Raw genomic sequence first — 19946 nt, 5'->3', positions numbered from 1 at the left:
TAAACGTTTCGTAACGTCTTTTCATAGCCTGCTATACGTTTCATGACGCAAAAACTACTCAATAGTACAATTTTTGATCATTTTACAACTCAAGATCCAACAAGGCTGTTATGAATGGGTCAATAAACTGACTTTTGTGGGTAAAATTTTTTTTTCCTATAAATATAAAAAGATTCGAAATTCTAGATTCGGAATTCTAGATTCGAATTAAAGTATTCTAGGATATCCTAGAATACCTAATTATTCTGTAATGTGCATCCCTAGTTGTGCTTATCTCATTTAATCGAATGTATTTGTGTTTAAGTTTTGCGTTAGTAATAAACTGAACTGAAAGTTGCGCTGTACCATTCATATGACGTAATAGTAAAAAAAATATCCATTGACATTTGTTAGTTATACTGTAGTGAAGTAGAGTTATAGTTAGTTTGCTCTCGACACTTTTCTGCTGCTTCTACATTATGTCCGACGTAGAAGATGAAGCTGATTTGTTATCAGAAGATTATCGAAAAGTAAGTTAGGATATGTTGTATAACCCAATACTTAGTGCATGCGCTGTTAGCATGTGCATATAGCTGCTCGGCACTAGTGAAGATTCCTATGGTACATAGCAGAGTAGGCTGATGGAAAGTGTTAGAAGTTGATGGTTATAGGGGTTAGTAGTTACGGGTTAGTGGTTATACTGGTTAGCAAATAAGGTGGGGGAGGTTTCTTCACTAGCACCCATGTACAAGTTAATGCATAACACCAGCACCCTCCTTATTCCCCCGTTCCAAAATTAAAATAAGTATTTGTGGACAGTGGCGTAGCCAGGGGGTTGGTCCAATGGGTCCGGACCGTCCCCTTTCAAAATCGTCCGTACGGTTTTAAAACACAAGAAATCAAATATTTACTAATTTGCACTAATCGCATTTAGACAATGATCTTAAGGTAGGCATATGCGAACGATTATAACAATTTAAAGCAATTAATGCTGTTGAACATTACATAGGTCTTATTTTTATATAAATCTTGTGATTGTGGTTTTTTTTAAAAAACCTTTATAAATCGTTTTTTATGGGATTGGCAATATAAGCTTTGCCTGTTTAGTGGGTTAACTTTTACAGTCTGTCAATTTTACAATTGACAGAACTTTGTTCTGTAATATCAGCCCTGGAGACTCGTATAAAAGTACGGTTTTTAAAATACGAAAAAGACGCGGGGCAGGGTGTGATGTTATGAATCGCAACGTCAGCGAATTTGCCCGTCTCGAACTACAGCCGTTATCGAATAACACGAGCGCCCATTGTTTCATATCTGATTAGACTAATTTTTAATAAAAAAACATAAATTCCTAAACTTTTTTATATTGAAATAATACAAAGTGCTGCATTACGTCTTCTCTTTCACCGCAAACCACGTGTTCTAAATGATTTTAATTTGCGAGTTTTTTTGTTCAAAAATGAACGTATTTTCGTACGCCTTTCTCCTTGATGACGCCATAAGCTCGTGCCGAGCTTTTCATTGAATCTTGGCGCTCGGCGAAACCTGAGCTTTTACAACTTCTGCTTCATAGCCCAGGTCGAAGTATTTTTTGCAAACGTATGGGATAATCGCTATTATGACACACAATCGCTATTATGACGCAAATAATCAACGTGTGAATTGCTATTATGTCGTAATCAATTGCCAGGTTAAACAATCGCTATTATGATGCAATGAATTCACGTGTGAATCCTTACTATTTCGTAATAAACCCATACCGCTTGGCTGAGGAAAACATTCTAAATATACAGCAGTGCTACTTCTGGAACATATCTAGGTTGTTTATTACCGCAAATTACATTTATTTTACACACATCTGTGAGAAAGGTCGTGTTACCGACTCCTTCCGAAAAAAAACGTATGCGCCGCATGTAAACAAGGACGTTAATGGCGTCATAGTCAACAGGCAGGTGCGTTAGGAAATTGGTGCGCCTGACTTCATTTGCTATATACAACTACTATATGTATTATATTACCTCAGTTTTAGCATCTTTTGCAAGGAATTTTTGCAATTTCCCGTCTGCAATATATTGTCGTGAAAATATTTTCTTTAAAAAAATTTTTTTTGCGTTTTTTTCTACATCGTCGGCAATAAACTGCCGATGGTTTGTCCAAATGCGCCGGCAAAACCGTCGGCAATTGCCCATGGCCAACGTGAGTCTCCAGGGCTGAATATGCAGCAAGCACGTTTCGTTTTCTTTGATTACGTTGGCAGCCGACTGTTAAAGTAGAAAGTTAAATCCAATGGCATCCGCTATGCAAAAAAGATTTAAATAATAAGACAGTTAATGTTAAGTTTTGTTTAATACAAACCAATATATGTGTTGTTTGAAATAGAAAATTAACGCATGTGTTCTCGTGCATTTGTGGTTAAACAGACTCCACCGCAAACATAAACGTAGAGCATACAGTTTGTTATCTCCTGGAAAGCTGATAATAAACGCGTCAATTGTTGTTATGACATTAATATTCGACGCATCAAATGCTATTATGACGCAAAAAATCAACGTGTAAATCACCACTATGTCGTAACAAAGCTTAATGCGTAGTTGAGAAAAACTTAGGTAAAGATCAACTTTATTACTTAAAGATTAGATTAACAACTGTAGGCGAGTGGTTAACGATACGCCGATACTGATAAGCGATCCTGATAACACGCAGTATTTAAACATGACGTCATGTTTTGGACCAAACTCTTTTTTACGTTCTGGCCACGCCCCTGTTTTTTGGGTAGGGATGCACATTACAGAATAATTAGGTATTCTAGGATATCCTAGAATACTTTATTTCGAATCTAGAATTTTGAGTCTTTTTGTATTCCCACAAACACAAGAATCTTTGTTTTTCAATCTTATTATATTTTAAAAAATTGTTAGTTAAACAGAATACCGAATCTCGTAATTAGATTCGAATCTCTCGGATTCGAAATTCTGTAATGTGCATCCCTATTTGTGAGTGCTTTTCTTAAAAGTTGAAAGGTTGGGTGGGTGATTTGGAGAAGATTGCCCATCGGCATTGATAGGGTAATCGCTAAATATATATCAAAAAATATATATCAAAATTGGATTTAAACACGAAACAAAATCATATTAGGTAAATCTTTTCAATCTGACTCAGGTTAAAGATGATTTGCTTGACGATGATCTTGATGAGGCTGCGTTGCTCTATGACAGCACGGAGGAAGATGAAGATGATATTTTGAATGATCATTTATCGGAGTCTGAGCAAATTTACGATCATGAGACAAACGCTGAGTTTCAAAAAAAGGAAAAAATAGAAGTGCCTGATAAGATCCCGGAAAACAGCAATGGTGATATGCATATGGCGGATGATTTGAATACAGAAACAGAAGTACATGAAAACGAACACGTATCAGAAAAACGGGGAATTTCAGAGGAAATTGTACAACAAGAAGATGAAGTTGTGTGTAAAAAAGTGAGGATAACATCAACATCAGATCCATTAGATCCAACAGCTTTGGTAATTTAAAGTTATATTAGGGTTGGGATAAAGACTTAAAAATGCAGGGGTGCCAACAATAGATTCGTGTTAAAGGGCCAAATTAGCTAGTTGCAATTTTTTGATAGATAAATCGCTTTTAGCAATAAGCAAACCGTTACCAAAAGTATACAATACACATAATACACAGTGGTGTTCTCGCAGCAAGGTCAACTCACCTCTTTACCAGACAGGCAAAACATTATTTTACGCAACAAGCATTCCAAAAATTGCAACTAGTCATAAACAAAGGAAACATAATTTGAATTACAGTGTGTGTGCGAGGTTTAACTGGTTTAGTTTGGATTTTATTTTGCGCAACATGTTTACCATTGCAACATAATTTTAATTTTTACACCAAACTCTCATGGCGAGTTACTAGGTTGGTTAATCAGGCTGTCTGTGTAGAAATATTATCAACCCGAATTCGAGATGGATTATTTCCAATATAATATGGGTTGAGTAACAATTGAATTGTTACAACATAACATCAATGATGCGTCGGGTATTGTCACCATAGTGGTTGAATGAGTTGAAATCAAAAGTGTGTTTGCTTCTTAGAAATTTTACATACTGGGTTCGGCTCAGTACATACACATCTCCAGTTAACCTTGAATTCTGTCAATTATTTTGAATTTTTTTTGCAGGTTCGAACAGAAAGTGTTGAATTGAACGATTCAGTTCTCAAAGCAGATGAACGTGGTACGTCCTTTTTATAGTATCACAATACTAAACATATAAAATTCCAAGTGAATACAGTAAACTCACAGGTTTTGATTAACCAGTCTGGCTCTGGGGTAATCCTTTAGCTGGTGGCCACCTGAAATTTGGGTCAAAATGTTCTATAGCCCTCACTAATACCTGCTGTCTAAATTTTTTTTCAAAAAAGTCGTGCGTTCGTGTCTAAAATTAACTTTAAAAATGCGAGAAAACATGCTTCGTCACCGTAATTCGTCTGATTTGCGTAAGGTTAACGATTTGTTACGTCCTAATAGTGGTATATTACATACGTTACAAGACGGTAAAGCCTTGTTTTTTCCCCACTGTTTTAGCGTAGGAATCAAACGTAACGATACTCATTCTATGACGTAATAATCCAACCTCGGTTTAATTCATAACGGCTGGTGTGGAAAATATGGTGACGCAGCACGATTTCGCTCACTTTCAAAGTTAATTTTCCACATGAACGCCCCAGTTTTTCTGAAAAAAAATTATACAGTGAGTATCAGTGAGACCTAAGGAACATTTTAAAACCAAAATTTTAGGTGGTCACCAGCTAAAGGATTACCCTAGTCTGGCATGATTTTCAGTTTTGATATCCATTCTTTGTATATTTAGATAAACAACAAAAGAATTAAGTATGTATATATATAAATTGTTAAACACAGATGAAGATGATGAAAGTGAGAATGAAGATGACAGGAGGAGTCGATTTAAATCGGAACGAGATGAAACAAAGATTAAAACTAAACCTACTGGGTGAGTGCTCACATATCACGTATATTACTCACTGAGAAAATAAGTCGATTGTTGGGGTTGATTTTTCAGAAGCTATTTGTTTTTTGAACTTCGGTGGTACAGTTACCTTTGGATCACATTTGAGCATCTCTATCCAGAGACAAATTTTCATTTTTTGTTGGTGCACCCCTTAAAATGCGCAATTTGTAATCAGTATAATTTAATTGACAGAGCTGAGAAACGAGATATTCCCGACACATTAGAAATATCTAATGAGGATCAAAAGAAGATCGAGGACTTTAACTCCCAGGAGCGAGAGAGGAAGATGAGTAGAATAAGAGGGAGGGGAAGAGGAAGGAGGAGAGGAAAGTTTCCAATGATGATGAGACCAGGTGATGTTTTGCTTTTGTCTCCCTCTCTTCATTGTTTTATTTGATGCATTCTTTGTTCTAATATTTAAACAGATATAATTATATATTACACTTTATTTGTTTATAGTGGTTCTAATCAACCATGTGTTTGTTTTGTTGCATGAATTTTATTTATGGGTAAAAATTGGTGATAAGATTCTTAAATATGTATTTATTTTAAAAAACACACACGTTTAACTGTTTTTGTCTAATATGGTTATAGTAATATTAGATCAAATAAGTACATTTGTTAAACAATACATCCATAGGTGTTCCACGCATGATGTTCCAACAAGATGCTCGCATGAGGATGCAGAATCATCCACTTCTCATGGCACAGAATCGCTTACAGTTTCAACATCGATTACAAACAACACGGATGATGCAAAATACCCAGGGTGGGATAATTCCTCCTTACTCCCAATCAATGATCCTCAGAACACCAACCTCCGCCCCTCAACCACAAGTTTCACACCCATACACAGGTCTAGGTATCCTTGGTCCTCCACCAACAAGAGCGTTCCTCCAAACCCAAGTCCCTCCTCATCTTTCGAGCATCCAAACCAAAATCCCACCCCCAAACCTTCAAACTAGCTCTTTGCCTTCTCCAGTGATGAGCACTACCCCCCAACTCCCACAGCAGTCTAGTATTCCAGTCATAGCTACAATAAACCGTGAGCCACCCCAACCTCCAGCTGCAAACCCAGGCAATCTCATCCCCACATTAAACAGCACGACCCCACCTAACAATGTTGGACGTGAAGTAGTTTACTCACAGCAAGAATTGAATCGTGAATCACCGCAACTCTCCGTTAGAATAAGAAGGTAAGTACATTTATTTATTATTTGACCTTATCAATTCTTTATGTAATCTTGTAATGACATGTGGATTATTTGCCTTAATTGCGACAATCCTTGTGAGCTGCCCTAACATAATTGCAGTTTTCAAAAAATGATTAGAATTAATTAAGTAAGCCTTTTACTACAGCAGTTTACTGAAAGGAATCTTTTGGTACTTTGATACCTTGAATTTCGGAACTTCCAAATGTTCCAATCAACACTTTTCAAAACCAATTGAAGCTAAATTATTGGATACTTACAGAAGTCTAAAACTAACTTATTATTAAACACAACAAATCAATTTGTGTCTGTGTAATTTATATTTCTGTTTAATGTTTAATGTTGAATGTTAAACATTGTAATTGACCGATTACTGAAAAGGTAATATCCTAAAACTTATTGAATAGATCTAGATCGGCATCAAGATCACGTAGTTTATCACCGACACCATATTCAAACAGTAGAAGAACAGTGATGAGGCCACGAAGAAGGTATGTATGTCTGATATATTATATTTAACCATTGAGTTTAATGTTATAGTTTAACCACAGTCATGTTTTGGCACCATTTACAGCTGTTGTTACATTAATTGTTAAATTTTTACGAATCGAAAATTTTGCACTTTCAAATTCTGAAAGCTTATGAAGTTCTGATCTTGGTTATGTTTGTAAAACTTGGCCATGCATAGCTAACTAATTTGTTCTAACACTAGTAACCTAGGGTAAAATTTGGTCCCATCAAATATGTAAACACAGGTCTAATATCATTTTAGGCTGTGATCTAAAAACTTTCTAAACACTGGTCTAATATTTTACAGGCGAAGAAAACGTTCGCCGACCCGTAAACGATCACGAAGGAAATCACGATCATATTCCCGATCACGATCACGCTCACGGTCATATTCACCTCCCAGCCGAGGTCGATCTCCAAAGAGAGAATCTTCTCACTCGAAGCCAGGTGACTTGTGACTTTTGTGTCGCTTAATGTTTATTCCAAAGTTTGGTAAATTTTCTGTTTTATAGGCTTTTTATTAATGTATGCATAGATGGAATAAAGTCTGTTTCATCTGCATAATGATTCGTTTAATATATGTTTATGGTAATTGGTATTAATTGATAAATTGTCAATGGTGCAGTTGTGAGTATATAATCATCAAAACACACTGTACTGTAACACAAACAGTACACGTATCTTGTTACAAGATATGTTTGATAAGGTAAAAATATCATTTTACCGCATACCATATAATAATGTTAAACCTACAAACAGATGCAAATGTTAAGCAGAAGATTCATATCAACCCTCACTTCAAAGGACCACGAGCAATATACACAGCATCGCATAAAACATTAAGCGTATCTCAAACCACAGCTCCAAGCAAAACTGCCACCGTTCCACCCCTGTTCACCATGCCACCCCCAAACCTACTTTCACGAATCCCTCCCCCACCTTTACCCAACATTCTCATCCCACCCCCTAAACCCACCACAGAGTCTGTACCCACTTCACTGTCTGCCCCACTTGCCTTTAACCCCAAAATCCCACCCCCACCCATTATCGCACCCCCTAACCCACAGGCACAGCCCCCAATGGCCCCACCCCCTGTAAATATACAACCCCCTAACCCAAGAGTACCACCCCCTTCATTACCCAGAGTGCCCCAACCTTTTCCTACTATACCCCCTAATTTTACCCCCAACCAAGGTCCCCCACCTACAAAACCACTGGTCCATATACAACATCCCATTACACAAGGAATACCCCCAAGTTCGAATGGACAAGGAATTTTACCCCTCCCACCAAATGCCAGGTTAATTAACTCAACATTGGGGTAAGTGTGTGTGATGACTACATGTATTCAAATTGCAATATTGATAATCTACAACACAAGAATAAACAATAATACATCATAACCAGATGAGACTGCTATAAATAACCCTAAATAACTGTTGCTTTGCCAAATAAGCAAAATTGTTGGTGCATAATGCAACATATCAAACCATGTTAATTACTTAGGAATGATTGTAAGACAAAAAGAGCCAAGTTGGTTTCGCCAAAATAGGTGATTCGAAGTAACGAGTAAGATACTGCTACTGTGTGTTAATATATGAAAAAAGTCCAAGTACAATTTAGTGTCAAGTTTTAAGCCTATCAATAAAATCAGTAGAGCTATCGCACGTACAAACACATGTTAGAGGTGTTAAAATGAAAATTTGAGAAATCTGATATTTAATTATTAATCGGGGTTTATAATAAGAAAACTTTAAAATGCCCAACACTTGCATTAAAAGCCTATTAAATTATTCTATCTTTGGCTTTTTTTGATTTATTTAAATTAAAAAAAATTTTGGAAACTGAAAAACGAAGCTGAAAAACTGAAATTGACTAAAGTTTGTCAAAAAAAAAAAATTAGTCATTAAATTATTAGATGATTCTCATGTGCTCAACCAGAAAGTCACATCCTTTAATTTATAAGAGTAAATACCTTCTAATGGCTGTCTGTTTATTTACTTTAAGTTATTTGCTCATTTTCTTTTTGGTATCGTTACTTTGTTGCCGCTCCACTTCCATATTAGCACCGTGTCATCTTGGCATCAAAAACATATTTCAATTTGTTAAAATCCCATTTCACAAGTGAAGTGATGTATATTAAAGCATAAAAACTGTGTTCCACAACGCTGTATTTTATATTTATTTGTCCTTTTCCAGCATGTGCTTTATAAAATAAAAAAGACTAACTTAGCTCCACTGCATTTCTCAACATTGCAATATTTATCATAACAATAAATCTAATTGTATTCCATATATTATCTACCATCCACAGGCAACCACAAGTTCCGCAACCTCATGATTCAACATCTGGTCGATTGAAACCACCACCTTTATCCACAAGACCAACCATTAACTCCATGCAACCACGAGTAAGCCACACGTTTTATCGTCTTTATTTATTTATGGACATCAGGTTTCCTTAACCTATACCAGTTAAAAAATCCGAGTGGACATTGTTAAAAGGCAGTTACACTCGTAGTTAGCAAGCGTTGTTTATGTTGTGATGCCATTTCAAGACACACTGGGAGTACCTTAGATTTAGGCCACAGGTGGCAGGCAAAAAATATACATTTTACAAAGAGTTCGACTGCATTGTAAGAATATATTTTAAAAGTGGACCAAATATGAATAGTTTGTTGCGCAAAAAAAAAACAATGTTGATTGTGTTCCTAAGTTAAAAAACAGTGTTGATTGTGTTCCTAAGTTATCTAACTTTAATCCGTTGCTGTGGCACAGTGGTATGGCATCTACCTCTAATCCACAGATCATGAGTATAAGGCTTATCGCTGCCACTATTGTGAAAATGTGTGTCCTTGGGCAAGACACCTAACGGCAATTGCTCCAACGTAGTGTTTACTGATCCAATGTTTAAATTGTGAGCTGTACTAAGAAAGCAATCCTCCACAAAGTTACATTTGTATGCTAGCACTTGGTGTATTAAACATAACACCCGTGTTATTACAACTGTCGTTTTCCAGCCAAGCGATGATTGGGCAAATGACATTTATTCACATTCAAAATAACATAAACATTGCCCAGGTACCTTCATTAGAGGAACAGCAATCATACGCATCATTAGTGGAGAAGCAAGCCATGGAAAGAAAGAAATTTCTTGCAATGAAAGAAGCAAGAAGAAGGGGAATAAGTAAGAATCAAATAATAACATATTTATACCTCAACACTAATAGCTCCAACTCTGGAACAAAATATTAATGAAATCTTTCCAAATGGCCCCGCAAGTGTCCCGTAGACATAACCAACTTTAGAGGTGGCCAAGAGTATACCGGTTTTACACTAAGTACTACATACATTATACCATTAGTCATGAAAGAAGAATAAAAGTGTTATATATAGAAACACTCAAAAACGTTTGGGAAGCCCTGGTCTAAATTGTCAGTCATACTCAAACATATTAAAATTGGGCACCAAGTTGGTGAAACAGAACACCCATGTAATGACCACTGTCAGTGGCACACTCGGCTAAATATAAACACCATTTAATCGTTTAATATGAACTTTTTTGTTTTAGCTGCACCAAATGATGTTACACGTAGCTTGAACGAGGTGAGTGTAGTATAATATATATATCTTATGTGTGTAGTATATATATATCTTATAAGTGTAGTGTACATGGCATTCATTAGATCCCATGAAGTTCAAACATTCCTTTAAAGCGACCCCTAAAAATACTAATTAGCAGTTATTATTATTTTTTATTAATATTACCACTGTAATTAAAATGTCTTATAAGTGATTTAGGAACATATTGTTTCACAAGGATCATAACTTTAAGTGCATTAATTTTTTTTAAGGAAAAAACAATTTTTTTTATAATTTTTTCCTCTCAAAGTTAGTGTAAAAATAACAGGAATGTCATTCAAGTTTGTGTCAAAAATTTTGTTAGTTTATTTTTTTCTTTACAATAATTGTCCCAGGGAGACCAGTTGAGTGGTAAAATTCGAATCATTAACTTGTCGAGTACCACAAGACCCGACACTATTATGCAGATGATGAACAACATGGGAGCTTTCAAGGTAGGACCACTTGCTGTTTGTAGCTATTACTATAGGTGGCTGTGTAGCCGTAGGCGCTAAACCGGGGGGGTAGTGCCGGTAGTGGGATATACAGGCATTCCCTTGAATTTTCTGCAATGCATTAATTAGGAGACCATACAATATACAACTAATTAGTTAGATTTGTTTCGTATGTATACGTATCTAACTATCCCTGTCTTTCCTAATAAGTTTGATGCCTAGAGTTTGTAACCACACACATGACATTGAATTTCGCAATCCGCATGACCTGTAATAGTCAGCCTGTCACGGAACACGTAACTGTGCCCATATAATCTGTGTAATGTAACTAAATAAGTAATAAGCAAAATATAAATAAAAGAGCTGTTGTAATATTATAAATTTGATATTTCACAAAAGAACGCTGTTTCACAATCCTTACAATAGTGAGTTAAGGCAAATACGAAAATAATTTGACCCGGGATTTTCCCTTCCAGCAAACGTTGTTCTCGGCGGCTGTTGTAACTGTTAAGTAACCATGTGTGGGCGTGAGTGTAGTTTATTCGCAATAATATATGTGCGCAATATATAGATACAACAAATTAATATGAATAAACCTTGGTTGGAAATAGAACTTTTATTAAATGCCAGGTAAAACGTATCAAAAATAGCCAATAGGTAATGTGCAAACTCTTGACTAAATCCAGCTCCCTTAACGTGTCTTGTCATAGGACCGCTCACAAATTGAATAGAATGTAAAATGTTGCAATTTAATAAATATATAAGCAAAATAGTAACGTAGGAAAGCATAAAATGTTTTCCTTACGCGTCATGGGTATGGATAGAATAAACACAGTATCGTGTGAATATGTTTATCATTTGTCATGATTTATTATTATTAAGAGTGTTTTTTTTAAACATGAAAACCATTGTTACTTTGAATAAAAAAATAATAATAAAAAGCACAATGGTAAATGTACATATTCCTTCTTCGAAAAATATATTGTCACTTTTTGCTTCTTCTTTTTTAATTTTTTTTTCTGTAAGAAAACGTACTAACATAAAAATCGTATAATTTTTACTGTACTTTTGTTTGTAGTATGTTTTAAAATCATTAACTGCAGCAGTAGAAATATCAAATAGATGGTTTTATAAGCCAAGACTTGAACAATGGGTCTCATAATTTCATACTACTACGCGATAAGGGTAAATGTTATAATTATCTTTTTTATTTCATGATTTTGGGTTTCGGAGTCGCTTAAACAATAACGTGTCGCGAAAATCAAGTAACCGCAAGGTCTACCCTCTATTCTACAAGCTACAGCCAAAGTAAACGTTCCCTGTGTTTTGTATCTGTTCTAGACGCTGTAGTTATCCGCGGTTTGTCCTGCTTGGTATAATTGAAACGTATGTTCATGGATCGCAATTAAGCATGATTATGAAGTTATAACAGGATGGGGAAAACGGGACATGTCTTTTTGTCCCATTTGGTTGTAAGGAATATTTACAGAAACAAAATTATAAAACCGTAGCCCCGCGACTCCAAAAAAGCGTTGTTGATTGTACAAAACATCATCAGCAAATATGAGATTTAGGTTTTATCGGCATTCCATTTTACCTCACAATAGTATAAGTACAATAGTAAAGGGAAGTGACTATGTTGAGCGCTGTGTAAGTCACTTGTCGTGTTTGAATAGGAGAAATAGTCGCAACGTTTAGCTACTGTGATTAACCGGACCTGCTCCGACACACATTTTCGATAGTTATTTAATATAATTTCAACTAAGTTACTTAACCCATTTATCACTCTTAAAACGTAATGATATTTATTATTTATGCACTTACTTGTATAAACTGTATCCAAATATCATGCCCACCATCTTAGTGAAAACATCGAAGGTTTATCCCTGACGTGAACGCATGCTAGATTTCCTCTTTTCCACAACGACAACAACCTTAATCGTGTAAAATATTAGATATCTGTCCAAGAATAATTAACCGTTCCTTAAAATATTTCTTCTCGCACATTCTATTCTCTCTGTAATGGGCGAGGTCTGTAAGGATCTAGGATTTAGGCCAGATTTGGCCCATTACCTAAACACCCTTGCACGCCCGGAAGTGACGTGCTTGGTTCCGACTCTAGTGTTCAGACCAAGTCCCGTTTTCTGTCTCGATTCTCGACCCGCGGGACTCCACCTGCGGATTATTTCTGCGAACTCCTTCTCCGTTCCGACCAAGTCCCGTTTTCTGTCTCGATTCTAGACCCGCGGGACTCCATCTGCGGACTATATCTGAGAACTATTTCTCACGCGATTCGCGAACATAATTCGAGGACTACACTCGTACTCGCAATGTCACAACCGAACGCACTTCCGCACAATGTTTATCTTCGTCTGAGCAGTCAACACACATGCAACTTTGTGGGTAATTGTTTTCCTGTATCTGACTGTAATTTGGACAACCCATAAGTGACCGCTGGGTTAGAGCAATGTCCGTTAAGTGTCTTGCTCAAAGACACATACGCCGATCAGTGTTAGTACCGCCGTCGAGCATTAAACCGTACATGGGTTTTTAAATAATTTTTTCTAAGAGTATTTTTTTTCTAAGAGTATTATTTCTGGCACACACTTACTGTGTAATGATAAACATGACGCTCCTTGGCTCGTCGTCCTTTGGCGCGAATTCCAAATCCCTGTATCTTCCCCGATCTTTCGCTATATTAGATTCCGCAGGTATTTCGTCCATTTCGAGTCTTTCCTCTTCATTTCTAATAAAAGTTTTGTAAGCAAAATTTTGATTAGACCTTTAATTTATATTTTCCATAAATTGTTTTTAACACATCTAGGTAGAAAAGTATGGTGGGGGGAGGTGGGGCACCTTTAACACAAAATATTCAAATGTTCTGATCGTGTTTTAAACGAATAAAAATAACGCCTTGTTTTCTCCTTAATGAAAGTGCAAATACAATGAAAAGGTGTCTTATCTTTCCCCACCCTTCCAAATACAAAGCGGGAATATATATAACGAGCAATTTATGTATAGTTATATACTAACTACAATCTTACCTGATCTGCTTGTCTGTATAAACTTCTTTTCCCACTGGTTTCGCTAAACAAAATATCGGTAAAAAAGCAAGGAACAGAAAAGTTGTTTTCATATTGAACTGTGTGTCCTAACTCGCTGGTAACTTCGTACATTTGTCAGTTTTGATTTCCTTCCGTTCAATATATAGTCCAATCTATTTGCACAGTGTGCCAAATGTAATGACAGAGCTGTTAAAATCTGTTATGTTGAAATTTTGTCTCACAAAAGAAGGCTTATTTACATACCATAACAACAATAGTAAGTTGGGGAAAATTTACCCCGGGATTCCCCTAAAAGCGAACTACGTTCTGGGTCGCTGTTGCAACAATTTGTCGAAATTTCGGGTATCCAATTATAGCTACGTATTCACATGACGTCATTTAACTGTCACGTTTTTATTCCGTCATAATTCATAAATTGCTAATATACGTAATATGAAATTTAAACTACGACTAAGGTCTCATATACTTTTAATATTTTTACACATAGTTTAACTCCATTATCCAAATTTATTTTTTGTTTTTATGTGGACAATTAAAGACTATTTTTACCTCTTGTTCTGGGTATTTGAATACGAATTACTCACATTTGATTACTCACATTTGTAAACTATTTTCCATGTGTAATGTATGCGAACAGGACAATAAAATTATAACCGTATATTCCACGGGTGACCTGACCATTTAAAGTTTGAGTGTGTATTTAATTTCTCCACGATCTTCTATTCTTGACTACGTCTACGTTTGTTCGAATTTCAAAGTCATGTAGGTTCATATTACATGTTTTGTTGCGACACACGCTAGCTAGTAGCCAGTCAAAATATATTTAAAAAATATCCCAAAAATAGATACAATTTATGTCAATAATGTACGACTTGAGAAATCGTGCTCCCATTGTATGATAATGTGCATTTCCCACATTTAAGTTAGTATGTATATTTTCAACGAGCATATTTTTAACACATTGTTTCGAACAAGTCTCGCAACTCCGTCAGCTTTGCTCAATGTTTTATATTTAATATAAACGTCAAAGAACGTATTGATTACAGCATGTGTTGCACAACTAGTGCAATAGTAGCAGTACAATACGATTGCTCAATCTATTTGTTGTGAAACTATATAGCTTCATTATTTCTTTACAATTAACATTCATTCAAGCCATGTCTCCAATTCCAAATCACGATTAGGCGTGACGTCACTTGCCTAGTGACGTCACCCTCAGTAATAATCCCCGAACTTACACGTGTTGTCCACTGCAGGATTTCACATATGATGTCACACACAAGTTGGTAACAGCGAAGTTCATTAACCCCCAACATGCTCAAGACTTCCTTGCAAGATATAATCGGTAAGTGTTTTATATAGAGTAGGAAGGGGGAAGATAGGACACTTTTACATTCTTTTTTCTCGTCCTATGTGTTATTAAACAAAGAACATTCAAAGAAATATAAAACTGTATCTTCACGACTTTCACAGACCGTTGTTAATTGTTTAAAACACGGTCAGGCTATTTGGATGTTATGTGTTAAAGGTGTTCTATCCTCCCCCACTCTACTATATTTTAGAAAATGCCGCTTGATTAGTGATGCGTTTAGAGTAAGGCAACACGCGTAATAAAAAAATACGGAAGGACGGGATTTTGTTTTATTTCCACGTTTTTTTGTTCACCAGGCAACCCGTGGACTCTTCTCCTATTGTGGTAACACTGGATAAATAAGAAGCGGTTAAGTATATGGCAACACTGCGACTGTAACTTGTAACGTCACTAGACTTGCTATCGTGTAAAGATGTACTTGCTTGATTTAAGTAAATAAGTGACTTTGAATGTAAACAAAAAACACCACTTTTGTTGTTCTACTATGAATATGTATTATTATGTTAATTAATTCACGCAGTCTTACATGTTAAGCCACGATTTACCTTCATTTGTCGCTAAAATCTTGTAAACAGGATTTGCTGTCCAGCGGAGACATTTATTTTATTCGGACATTTTGTAGACGCTGTTTTTTTTCACATTCGCTAGTGTAATGAACATTGATTCCTAACCCCTATATATGGTGGATATATCCATTATCTAATAATACGCTGCAGTGTATATACGAGTACATGTGTTGTAATTCACCATAAAACCTTATTTTTTATACTCGAATAAGTAATAGTAAAACAAATTTCTGTTTATGTTACACTGTCTTAAATATTTAACTATTCTGTCTTAATTTAGAGTAATCTCCCCTTGTTATAATTAGGTTTAAATTAAAAACACCGTAAAACGTTTTATACATTTGTTTAAATGTTGTCAAAATATTTCGGTACTTGCTGTTTGTATTCGCCTGCATATATTACCGTATGAAAACAAAACAAAAAGTATTTGCTTTCTTTACCCACTGTGTCATTTCTGCCTCACGGATACAAAATTCACTTTATTTATTGTTATCACTGTGATAGATTTGTTTATTTTTACTGAAAATCATCCGGTCTGGTTTACTATGCAACAGGTACGTTAAAACGATTTCTACTTTTCGCTGCCCAATTTTAACACTGCCTTTACCGTTCTTATTGAATTTATGCAAATTCATTGTTTATTTTTTAATACCTTTCCTAAAATTTACAAATTTTCATTTTTTTGCCCCAACGGCCAGGTTAACATATTTTCAGCTCAACATTTGGTGAGTTTCGACATCGAATGTGACGTCACTGGAAGAAATCTCCTGTCGCCCAATCACATGCGAGGAATGAAGACGATCTCGTGACAAATAAGTCGTGAAATAAAAGTCTGCTTCGAAATTTATTGTGGTGTTGTAATTGCCTTTTCAGGTGGATGATACATGTAGGTATAACCAAAGTTAGTATAGACCAAGTTAGGAAACGGATTGTAAAACAACGAGTCTTGTTATCCATTGTCGCGCGTCCATGACGTCATAGAAGCCACCATTACGGAGCCCACGGCATAGCATTTTATCATTGCTGGGTGCTGTTTTTCGTTTAAGTTTTGCGATTTTTTAAAAACCAAGCACTTCTGCGAGTAAAAATGGTTTTCTACTAATGTTATATCTTATCACAATAATAAACCTCACAAAAATAATCAACTTTTATTGAACACTCAATCGATTAAAGAGTAAAAAACAGAAAATATCAAGTTTACTATAGCCAAAAACATAAAAGAACATGTTTAAAATATAAAAATACAAACAAAAACGCATAACATTACCATAAACTGGTGTATCTAGCTGCAGTTTTGCATGTAAATTGTCGTGATTTTACTTTTTGGCTCACAAACTTAACACGTATACCCGGCAACGAAACTTAAGGTATCTTTGTAAAATTTGCCTAATATCGAAGTGAGATTGTGGAAAACAATACTGAGTTACTATTTTTGGTCCTCTGCTTTAATTAGTAAGTTACGGGTCTTTATGAAATCGGAAAACGCGAACACCTTATCTGCTAGTACTTAAGCAGTTTGGAGCTGCATGTCCACTTATGTTGGATTATAAATGTAGTAAAGAATGGTTCTGTAGATTCGTAGGTATGATCATATACTATTATGTAAACTAAGCTGATTGCTGCTAGTCTTAATCGCCAACGTAAAGTACCCTGTTAAACCACACTGTACGCCGAAAACCAGTCAAAATATTAATTTACTTCACATTAATTCCTAGATTTAATATTATATAACAAGATTTATATTAGAAATTATATTTTAAATGTTAAAACAACCGCTATATGTGTTTTCTAGCTTTGTATTGCTTACAAGAACTAAATGAACACATGCCGACCATGCATTTGTATAGGCGATTCACGCTCTGTGGGCTCCGTAATGGCGGACACGAGCGCCGTTTCCTAACTTGGTCTATACTAACTTTGGGTATAACTACTGTATCGAGTCGTTAGCTTGTTGCGACAACACGTCTTGCCTCACGCGGTTTCAAAACCGAAATTACTTAAATTTTACTCTGATATAGTATTGTTCCTTATTGTAGATGTGATAGGTCTTGTGCAGAGGTTTATATTTTAATATGAACAAATGTCACTTATTTATTCTCGCGTACCGGGGTAACCTGCGTCGTTATTTCACATGTAGGTGTTCTGTTTTATACACTTTCTGGTGCCCGCTTAGAAGTTACTACCTATATAACTGTGCGCGTTTTAGGTCATTTTGCTCATTTCTACTGGCTTTAAGAAAAAATAATAATTTCAACGTGTAAACGTAGTGCCCGAACCATTTTTAACTTTGGGTTGCATTAAATTTGGTCTGGGTGTTTTGGCTTTGCCTTCTGCGCAACCGCGATAATGCCCGGCCAAAATACATCATGACACGTATATATAGTAGGGTGGGGGAAGATGGGACACCTTTTCATTCTATTTTTTATCGTATTTGTTAGTAAACAAAAAACATTTAAACATTTATGAAACCGTATCCTTACGACTTTCATAGACCGTTGTTAATTGTTTAAAACATGATCAGGATGCTGTTTGGATATTATGTGTTAAAGGTGTCCCATCTTTCACCACCATACTGTATAACCAGACTTTTTTGCATATAATATCCAAATACCCTGATCGTGTTTTAAACAGTTAACAACGGTCTATGGAAGTCGCAAGGATACGGTTTGTAATTTGTTGAATTATCTTTGTTTACCACTAAAAGGACGGAAAAATAGAATGATAATGTGTCATATCTTTTCACATCCTACTATGTTATATTTAAACATCACGCTGAGCTTATACAATGCTTTAAATATTTCGCACCTATAGATACAAGAGTTGTATAAAATGTCGCCATATTTAAAACCGAAGCCGGACGATTTTTACTTATTATTAGTTATAGTATAGGATGGGGGAAGATGGGACACCTTTTCGAACTATTTTCTCGTACATTTTGGTAGTAAACAAAGAACATTCAAAGAATTATAAAACCTTGACTTTCATAGACCGTTGTTAATTGTTTAAAACACGATTAGGATATTTATATATTTTGTGCTAAAGGTGTCCCATCTTCCCCCACCCCACTATATAACCGGTTTCTAAATGCACAATCGCTGTGTCCTCATAATGGTTATGCTTGTTTTGCTAGAGTCTGGACAACAGCGCTGTGGCTCCAAGTCGAGAACATGAATGACTGCTGCCCATCCTATGTCATGGTAACAATATGAACCCGAAAATGAAACTCCTTTAATACCAATAGAAAGTAGATAAATGCGCATTAGTAAATCTGAAGTCGCCAGGTTTATAATCAACCAAGCGTTACTGTTTACAATGGCTGTATGTTTGAAAAAGGTTTTAAGCTTCAAAATATTAGAAACAATATCGACTAGGGGTACAAGGAGGCTTGTTTCGCCCAACAAACAACTGCCAACCAACTAAGTAACCAATCTTAGATTCGAACCGAAGCCTTCTGGTTTGCAACGGCTGTTCCTCCACATGTTTGAGCAATATTTAATTCCGTAACTTGAGCATTTTCTATGTCATATATAAGAATTTTAAAATCAGGTGGTTTTGCTTGTATTCTACATTTGTAAATATACAATGGTAAGGAATTTACAAGACTGTCAGTAATTCCAAATAAAAGGTGACTCAGGTAAAAGCTAAAAGGCCTCCTTACGCTTAAATAATTATAATTTTCAACTTTATACCAGAGTTCTTTAACTTTGGGTCAGAAATAATACGCGAATATTAAAGTTTCTGTTTTGCATGATACGCATCGATCAGCCAGTGTTTTTAAATACTAGTTTGGAAGTGTTTTAATTCTTATAGCGTTTTTTTGTTAGAAGTGTTTCTAGTCGCCCTTATATCGCGTTTGTAGTCGCTCTTCCCGAAACACAATCAACCGCTACAAATATTATGAATCGTCGTGCACAATTAATATTAGGGGCATTCACCCGAGCGTTTATTTTAAACCAAAGTTCATAAAATAGACTGTTTTAAACATGCCTCGGCAAACCGGATATGACGTCATTGGTTGGTTTATATACATTCATGTGTTGCCAAATAAGCAAAGAATTTAAGTTCGTGTTCCAGTGGGGTAGGGTTGTATGGTTATATATGACGCCAGTTTTATGTCATATGCGTATAAC

At 35.7% G+C, this 19946-nt stretch overlaps 2 protein-coding genes across 2 annotated transcripts; one reads left to right on the top strand and one right to left on the bottom strand.

Annotated features, from left to right (window-relative positions):
* Window positions 1–262: 262 nt before the first annotated feature.
* Window positions 263–16663, top strand: LOC149742463 (uncharacterized). Its single transcript, XM_089893628.1, has 15 exons — window positions 263–509; window positions 3139–3501; window positions 4167–4221; window positions 4908–4998; window positions 5209–5369; window positions 5657–6212; window positions 6635–6718; window positions 7045–7184; window positions 7497–8058; window positions 9052–9148; window positions 9819–9924; window positions 10309–10343; window positions 10715–10813; window positions 15135–15223; window positions 15547–16663. Exons 1-15 carry the CDS (start codon window positions 459–461, stop codon window positions 15590–15592), a joined length of 2535 nt encoding a protein of 844 aa, XP_089749754.1. The 5' UTR covers window positions 263–458; the 3' UTR covers window positions 15593–16663.
* On the bottom strand, window positions 12638–14070 carry LOC149742464 (uncharacterized). The gene is made up of 3 exons (XM_089893633.1): window positions 13858–14070; window positions 13425–13559; window positions 12638–12747 (listed from the first exon to the last, which is right to left on the bottom strand). Exons 1-3 carry the CDS (start codon window positions 13947–13949, stop codon window positions 12660–12662), a joined length of 315 nt encoding a protein of 104 aa, XP_089749759.1. The 5' UTR covers window positions 13950–14070; the 3' UTR covers window positions 12638–12659.
* Window positions 16664–19946: the final 3283 nt, after the last annotated feature.

This window comes from Ciona robusta, chromosome 1 (genome assembly GCF_009617815.1).
Source record: "Ciona robusta chromosome 1, ASM961781v2".
Lineage (NCBI taxonomy): Eukaryota > Metazoa > Chordata > Ascidiacea > Phlebobranchia > Cionidae > Ciona > Ciona robusta.
Note: the sequence above shows the minus strand (reverse complement) of the source record. Positions and strands in the feature narration are given on the sequence as shown.

Bases quoted from the DNA above. Each gene is read 5' to 3' on its own strand.
- LOC149742463 (XM_089893628.1), top strand. From the start codon at position 459: ATGTCCGACGTAGAAGATGAAGCTGATTTGTTATCAGAAGATTATCGA. The intron at 3,502-4,166 runs GTAATTTAAAGT...TTTTTTTTGCAG, and splicing joins CATTAGATCCAACAGCTTTG to GTTCGAACAGAAAGTGTTGA. The intron at 10,814-15,134 runs GTAGGACCACTT...TGTCCACTGCAG, and splicing joins ACAACATGGGAGCTTTCAAG to GATTTCACATATGATGTCAC.
- LOC149742464 (XM_089893633.1), bottom strand. From the start codon at position 13,949: ATGAAAACAACTTTTCTGTTCCTTGCTTTTTTACCGATATTTTGTTTA. The intron at 13,560-13,857 runs GTAAGATTGTAG...AACTTTTATTAG, and splicing joins TATACAGACAAGCAGATCAG to AAATGAAGAGGAAAGACTCG. The intron at 12,748-13,424 runs GTAAGTGTGTGC...TACACGATTAAG, and splicing joins GTCATGTTTATCATTACACA to GTTGTTGTCGTTGTGGAAAA.